Source organism: Macrobrachium rosenbergii, chromosome 25, assembly GCF_040412425.1.
Source record: "Macrobrachium rosenbergii isolate ZJJX-2024 chromosome 25, ASM4041242v1, whole genome shotgun sequence".
Taxonomy (NCBI): Eukaryota; Metazoa; Arthropoda; class Malacostraca; order Decapoda; family Palaemonidae; genus Macrobrachium; species Macrobrachium rosenbergii.
Window position 1 is genome coordinate 35974410 of NC_089765.1, and position 8843 is coordinate 35983252.

The 8843-nt window shown below is 37.9% G+C and overlaps 1 protein-coding gene across 1 annotated transcript in view; it reads right to left on the reverse strand.

Annotated features, from left to right (window-relative positions):
- The window catches only part of LOC136852561 (homeobox protein H2.0-like), a 31967-nt gene extending 23430 nt beyond the window's left edge, over positions 1-8537 (reverse strand). The window contains exons 1-3 of the mRNA XM_067127330.1: positions 7455-8537; positions 1123-1313; positions 9-62 (exon numbers count right to left, since the gene is read on the reverse strand). Coding sequence (XP_066983431.1) covers positions 9-62; positions 1123-1313; positions 7455-8166 — 957 coding nt within the window. The 5' untranslated portion in view covers positions 8167-8537. The remainder of the gene's footprint in view (positions 1-8; positions 63-1122; positions 1314-7454) is intronic.
- Between the last annotated feature and the right edge of the window lie 306 nt (positions 8538-8843).

Here is an 8843-nt window from a genome sequence, read left to right on the forward strand (position 1 = left end):
TTCCTTACCTGTCCTTCCGCCTTCCTCCACTTCGCACGTCGATTCTGAAACCAGGTTTTCACCTGTACCAAAAATGAACGAATTAGTAAACTAGTAAAAATAAACATGATAAGGAAGTAACATGATGCATTCAAACACTCACAAACACACACGCATGCGGAGGAACCCACGAGAAACTCTTGAGCTTACAGGAAAAATTAAGCATGGAGCAAAGAGAGGGATTAAAAGAATACAGGTACAACCAGGTATAAGAAATTCAAGTAACAGAATTCACGGCCGTTTTACACAAGCAAGAGAAAGCCAGGCCAATCATTTAATAAATCCATTTATCTTGATAACGGTCGCTGATACGAGCTCTCTCATGGATAGCGATTTGTAATTAGGTTGCTATCTCAAAGCGGCAAAGGTCTTACTATAAAACAAATGGTCCTTTTCAGTTTGAGCCTAAATGCATAACTAAGATTTTCTTAAGATCTGGGATACGCCTGCTATTTAATTTTACCGAGAGATCGACGAGAGGAGGCTGAAATAGGTCTTTATATAGGATTTTAGAGGCAGGATTATGCTGTGCCAAGAAGCGTGGCAGAGAGGAAATTCTCAGCAAACGACCACTAACAGTTGAGAAACAGATAACAAAAGTCTTAGGTAATAAAAGAAGCAAAACAAAACAGAAACTATTCCTCACAGCACAAGATGAAACAAACAAAGCAATAACAGTAAAAGAACAACAGCAATATATTCTTCAGTAAGAGATCAAGAGCAAGAGATAAGAGGCTAATCTTGTATCACAGCTTAACAGCTTGTACAATGCTACCACCAACTTCAAATCTACAACCCACTGTCCTTATGACAACCATTCCCCATCCCACAACGAAAAGATTTCATAATCTGATAGATTTGGTATTGAACACAAAACCTGAATCTTGTCTAAAATTGGTAAAACAAAGGCCATGCAATAAACCGATGTAATCTCTTTAAAACTGAGGAGCTTCGGGCCAAGCTTTAAAGAGCTACTTTTTTATGACGCTCAAATACTGTATCTAGAGGCTAGTGGAAAAAGGACCCAACTAAGTCTAGGTCCTACTGACCCTAGAAATTAAAATGCCCTCGTTAAGCACTGACCTGCCTCTCTTGCAGACTGAGTTCCCTGGCTATCGTCTTCCTCTGAGGGGGCGTGATGTACTTGTGGACATGAAACCAGGCTTCGAGGCGTTTCGTCTGGTCTCCTGTGAATCGGACTTGGCCCCCTCTCCTTCGGGATCTGTTCACGACGTGGTATGGAATGCCTACGCTGTTCGCTACGTGGGGCAAGGCTGAGAAAGAAGGGGGTAAACAGAGCTCTTAATCAAACGCAATATCAAACATCTGCAGAGAATAAGAGACCTGAGGAAAATTTTGGTTAGTAATTTTTGTTGTATTCTCTTTTACCACAAAGAATAATTTCTTTGAAATATGTTCTCCAAATTTAACTTAACCAAATCATGAAGCTGAGTGAGAAAAATTTTAGTCAGGAAAGAATTTTTCGAAATTTCTTTAATAACAAACAGTTATTTAAGTGGATACTACAACATTTTTGGCAACATTGACCATGCTTGTATGACGCTTATTTTGACTATCAAATCAATCAAAAACAAGAATTAAGCCCAAACATATTATTGAAAGTTTCATGCCTCTTCTTTGTTAAAAAATGCCTATGAAAATAAATATGATTCCTAGAAGTCATGGAATTCTAAAAATAAAAAATATGAGAAATAATGATTAAAAAGCCACAATAATATAATTGATAAATTGAAATACAAGAAAGGGGATAAAAACGTTATCCTAAGCTGAAGAGGACCGTTGCAAACGGTCGAACTCCCCTTCTGTGTAAACTTTTATGTCTTAAAATGAATAATCAGTGCAGATAAGAATGTTCTCAAACAGAGTTACATTGTGCCTTACCTTCGACTCAGATCGCACGAAATTATCTTATAGCCTGTACTCAACATCTTTGTAATTAGTGGAGCTTTTATTCAAAGAATGTTTATCTCAATTTTTTAAAAGTAATTTCATAAAACAACCGTTCAAAGAAACACTTACGTGCGATGACTTCACGCTCGTCGTTATGAAAACTAAAATTCAAATTATACTCAATGACACACCAAGAATGATAATATAATATATATTCCGAATTAGGTGTGTTTCGTGTTTTCATTGGCTTCTAAAGGACCCATTAAGCTAACTGCGTTGTTGTACGGTTTAATGACAAAAAAAAAATTTTCTTTTTTTTATCAAGTAGAATTATTACCAATCTGATCTCATATAGCTAGCTTATGTACGGTTGTAGGATTATACGTGAATTCGTGTATGTGTGATGCATATACCTACATACGTCGTATGATGCATGCGAGCTTGTGTATGATGTACTATTAAAAACAAATTAACTAGACCATTGAGCTAACATTCCTAAATCCCACAGGTCTGATCCAAAGGGTTGGTTTTTAGATCTTAATCTGTATGCTACAACTTCGATTTTAACGACAGTATAAACGGAAAATGTTGGAGACAGACAACATTTTTTTAAAGGATTTGTTCTCAAAGTTTGACGAGCTGCTGGCGGAAAAGTACAGTTACTTAAAATATGTCTACATTTAAATATAGTTTTGTATTCTGGGACTGAGTAGCTAGGGTTATTTATTGAAAATACTCAACAGCCAAAGGACTGTGACAAACACGATGACGGAATTGAACTACTTATTATATACGTCGTTCTTGTTGGAATAAAAAAAAAAAAAAAACAGAATCCAACTGTTGGTTTAATTTGATTTAATGAGAGTAGTTGGAGATTTGTTGCATTATCGGCATCGGAATTTCCCTTGACGTCCGCATGATCGGGGACCCATCCTGATTCAACATTTATAGCAGCTTCACATTATAATTCGGGGAATGAAACCTTAATCTGCTGGACGCTGAAATTTTTGGGACACTAATTTTGATAGGCTTCTCAGCTCACTTCTTTGAGTCACTGAAAATTACATCTTTCTGTGGTGGCATGTTTTTACTAATCCTAACTGGCAGACAGTTCAGTTGTGAAAACTGAACCATTATTGGGTAAAGAGAATTGATTTGTTTCATTAAATGATATTGCAGCAAACCCTATATCATGCAGCAAACTGAAACCGTCATTATAAATTGCATAGTGTGGGCCCTTCCGTCTGACATACCCTCGTCTGAGCGCATTACTTGCGTGGTTAGGTGGATATGCATAATTCGTGGGTAGATGCTGTAGTACAAGAGTGTATTGTCACGCATGTTATCCATAATCTAAGTTCTAGCGCTGTAGGAAACATTCACTTTACTTGTTCCGGTTACTAACTCGCGATGAAGAGAAAAATGTTTAGCCAACGACTTGCAACGGTTTGTTTGTCTTGGGAAGACGAACGCTCAAAGTAGAGATTTTGAGTCCGTTGTGTATTGGATTCAAACTTTTTTTTTTAATGTGCTGTCTGTCGCTGCGCTTTCATTTAGCGTTCGTAATTTAAAACAGGTTAGTTACTTTCTTATGAAATAGGTTATTTATTAGGTTTTAAGCCTTTTTCAGTTCCTCATTGGACGGGTGGGTATCGTTCTCAGCTAGCACTCTGCTGATCCCGCGTTCGATTCTCCGACCGGCCATTGAAGAATTAGAGGAATTTATTTCTGGTGATAGAAATTCATTTCTCGTTATAATGTGGTTCGGATTCCACAATAAGCTGTAGGTCCCGTTGCTGGGTAACCAATTGGTTCTTAGCCACGTAAAATATATCTAATCCTTCGGGCCAGCCCTAGGAGAGCTGTTAATCAGCTCGGTGGTCTGGTTAAACTAACGTATGCTTAACTTTTTAAGCCTTTTCCTTTTTTACTTTTCTGTATTCATTGTATATCTTCCAATTTAAGTGTGTATAATAAATTACAACTACTGTTCGGCTGATAAGTATAACTTTTCTCATTTTAAGTGCAATATATTTTTGTCTGGTTTATTTATAAGCTACGATTTCTTTTGGTTTTCTCCATAAAATGACGAGGCCCAGGTTGTACGATTCCTAGATTTTCTGGCAAAACCAGATTTAGCAGACCATCAGAGAGCCCTCGTAGTCACGTGCTTATACATCTCTCGCGTCAAGGTCTACTCAGATAATAGCTGTAGACCTTGACTCGCGTGTTATTCGGCTCCGACCCCGCACCCGGTCGACCACTTGTACCTATGTAACAGACCCAGGACCTGCCCAGACCACAGGTAACACCAAAACGGGTCAGTGCCGCCGAAAGTGTGTTTTTTTCTAGAAGCTTTCTTATGACATCCGGGGTCAGACACACTCACAATAGACACAAGCAACCCCTTGAAAATACACCTTTCAACATCCTGATGGTTCCTCAAGATCAGTGGTTCTTAACCTTTTTATTACCACGCTCCCTCTAAGAGTTGGTCCTCCCCCCCCCAACGCCCCCCTTGCATCTATGAGTAAAATTCCCTCCCAGATTTAAAGAATAATGAAAAAACAGAGAAAGATGAACTTGTGAGATACTTGACACTGCTTCTTATCTACTAGACTTTGAATGCTCGGTTGAATTCCAAAGTGTGCACAGCATAAGTCCCCTTCAACATTCAGCCTGTTTCTGTATTTGGTCTTGAGAGCAACGAGCGTGGAAAATGCAGCTTCACAAAGATACATGGATCAGAACATACTTAGTATCCGAACGAGCACAACTAGAGTTGTAGACTATAGGAAACTAACGTTATAAGGCGATACTTTTGCATTTTTTCATAAACTTCTGAATGTTAGTTCCTCACTCTTGTTAAGAGAATAACTAACATATCTATACCCTGTATAATCTTTTTATTGACTTGTCCCTGCTTTCGAGTGGTTGGGCCTAATCTTTTATAAAACCTCTTAAATCTATACCACTGTTTTGGTACGTCTACTAATTCTTCAACTGAGTTGGATTCCAGGTGCATATTTTCCTTTATAATCCCCATCTGTCATTTATACAAGCTTTCTTTGTAAACTTATTGTTGTATTTCTATCAGTCTGCTAAGTAAAGGACAATAAGTCGAAAGGCCTAGCACCACTCCGTCGTATGTGTGATATAAATATATATATATATATGTATAATGTGATATATATATGTATATATATATGTATGTATATATATGTATATATATATATATATATATATATATATATATATATATATATATATATATATATATATATATATATATATATATATATATAGAGGCAGTTTTTCTAACGGTATGGTTTCAGAGAAAAACACGACGATGATCACCTCCATATTCATATTTTAACCTTTGAACACAGGATGTACTCGTAGTGCAGAAAACTTCCTAAAAAACATTAGTCGCTTCATTAACTTACACAAAAGTTTTGTTCACGGCCTTTGTTACCTCCCCATCACAGTGCACTTTTAACATCTGACTTGCATAAGCTCTCTTCCCAGAAATCAAGGTTCTTTCGTTACAATGCCCCTTGCTGTATATTTAATCCTTACACACACTCACACTATATACATATGTATATAATATATATAACATATATATATATACAAATATATAATGTTAAATGCCAGTGCTACTAAGGGATTCAGAGCCGATGAAACACGGTTTTTCGGCAACAACTTTTTACCAAAACATCGGATAAAGGTGAAAGTTGGCAAGTGTATATTTTATAACCCTCCCTTATTTTTACAAGTATTATTTAGTACCTAAGTTCCATAGTTTTGATATTTATAGAGTAAAATGAAGTCGCCGATGCCGGAACCGAGGAAACCACAGACAAGGATCCTAAAACAATTCGTCACGTAAACGTAACATGACGTTATGAGGCTCCGCCCATCCACTAGTTTGGCGGTGAATGGATATGCTTACAATCTAGGCTTCAACAAATTCGATAACGGCCAGCAGGATATGGAATTTTTCCCTTTGGTTGCAAGACTGCATTTGTGCTACAGCTTGCCACTTTGTATACAAGCGAGAAGACCCGTAGCAAGATTTACTATAGCGTGAATAGGTAATTATTTCTATAGTGGGTAATATTTACTTGGCCACCCCAGAAGTGTGGGCAGGAGCTGTTGTTAGACAATCCAGCCCTCTTCCTCGAGAGTGATGATGAAGACATTTTGTAAATAAATTATGTATAGTGCTAGACGTAGGCTATTTGTATTTCTAAAACATATTTATTAAAACAATTATTATAACAATATGTTCTTCATTCAAACTGATTCCAATATAGTTTCCTTTCCATGCATATTAATATAAAACATGTTACATTTGATTGATATTAAGCAGGTAAATAACAGCTTGCTCTCAAAATCTTGACTCCTACCATTACCTTTTATTTGCAGCGAGTAGGATATACGAGCGCTGTTTAGGGTGCTATATATGAATAAAAAAAAACAAAGAAAAATTACATTAACTGAAATAAAACGACGGCGTTGACCTTTACACCTCTAACAGTTGAGAGAAATGAGGTATCATTGCTTTTCATTTGAATTCTACTTCTAGTGACTGCTCCTGACTTGCTACAAATAGAAGGCTATAGTGTCGAAGCCCCAGGTAAAACAAAACGGATGGTCTTTTTGTATTCCCGCCCTGAATAGATGTAGATCTAACAAATGAACTATGGACTGGTTCATTATGTGGATGAATTACATACACTGAATTATTTGTTTAGTAGAAACAATACGAGTATCAAGAAAATGGAAGAATTGAAAGCTAACAACTTAGTCCCAACAACTGCTGTGGAAATTGCAATGAAACCTCCACAAAATAATAATAATAATAAAATGATTGAGAATGCTCGCCATCATTGATATCGCTGAAACCTAGGATGGGTACTAATATTAATTAGTGAATATATCATCAGCAAGTGGGCAGAGCCACAGTGAAGAGACGTTTTCCCAATATGTAAACTTCTCTTCACTGTGGGTGGAGCCTCTTGACGTCATGGGTTAACGTCATTATTATGTTCAAAACCCTAACCTGCGATTTTGATGGCTCTGACAGAGGAAACACACTTTTACTCTGATAATTACCAGAACTATTGAACTTAGGTACTAATTAATACTTGCAAAAATTAGGTGGGGTAATAAAATACACGCTTCCCAACTTTTACCTTTATCCGATGCTTTGATGCTCTGAATCCCTTAGTAGCTAAATACTCGTATTCTAAATATGACCAAAGGGTATTACATCAGAATCTCTTAAGTTTATTATTAAGTCACTTTGAAATACACAAAAGTGTGAACTAATCATCGACTGTATTTTTTGCAATTTATCATTTAAATAAAATAATCATCAAAACTAATCTCTGCATCATTCCAATATACATACCTTACTACTATTATTGCTACTGTTGTTGATTATCAACAAGGGATGAATATTTTTTGTTACTTATAAAACTTGATTTGTTATTTACCTGTATCGAGCACATGATAAGGCAAAGGAACAAAAGGCCCTGTAGTCGCCATTCCTCGAAGCTGAGCCTCTAAATACTGCCTCCACATTAGGCTATAGACGCTGTTCCCCATATCCAACCCGGGGTAATCGCGCCCCTGACTATTCAGAGACTTTTCGGGCCTCTGTTCAAATCCATCACTAACAGGATGATTATTTGTGGTTGGATTAAGGCGGCTTTGCCCTAACGCAGACTCATGTTCCCTGAGCAGCGTGTATTCGTGACAGGAGTCGTGCAGTGTCCCATTTTGCGGTACTTCGTTTGGTCGAACCGGAACTGGTCGTAATACACTGTGGTTGGTCATTTTTCGTCTGGGAACCCCCGATTCCTCTGGCTGGGACTTTCTCCTCACCGACAGGTTTATGATGGACGTTTCTTCATGATGCTCAGCAGTACCTGAACCGTGTTCTATAAATGTGTTCCGAGCATCCTGTCTATTGGCGCCATTTATTCCATCGCTGCGCTCGGTGGGTTGATCTCTTGTGATCTCCCTTATTTCTACGTCACCTCGTACAATGACTTTTGACTGGCTGAGAACCGGAATGATCGAACTGGCCTCCTCGGCAAGAGTCGTCTTTTCAACTTCAGGTGAGCGTACAGGTGAAACTGAATGAGTAATGTCACGGGCATCGTTACTTGCCAGTATATGGTCGATGGTGTATCTGGTGACCATTGTGTTCTGAGGTTAGTTCCAGTTTGACAAATATCAGATAATCAGTTTCCTCTTTCTTTTGGAAAAATCATAACTATAAATCTCCACTATCGCTGAAGTGACTGAAATCTGGCACTTTTGTATGAAACTAAGTAAGGTATACAACTGAAATCAGTGAAATTTTCAAAGAGCTGCAAATCAAAGCTCTCGAGCGAAATTGGTCGTCAGCATATGTTCTACTGCAAGTCGAGGAAGTAGAATGATCCGCCTTGCCCGATTACCAATAAGCGGAGCACTAGTTGTGTATCTGCAAAGCATTTCCGTCATCGGGTTATGTATCAGGCATTTCGACGCTGAATGGAGCCACAGAGCGCGAATGCACACGGTACCTATGGATAAATGTGAACAGACAAGTTTCCAATATTATCGTTCAGCAGAGAAATGGAAGAAAATCCCCCGAATGAATTAAACTAATGGTTCGTTGGGCTTTAAACAATATGGCAACTTGGCGGCTGTTATCATTATTTGAAGGGAAGCGATAACAACCTCACACAGCCATTTATTGTTTATCTCTTAGAAATAGTTTAATCCGGTTTCCGTTGCCAGTGTGCTATTTTTGGCAAAATTTGTGCATCCGGAAGCCAGGGAGACACTGCAAGGCGAGCTTTTGCATTGGGCAGATTATTTTTTTCAAGGCA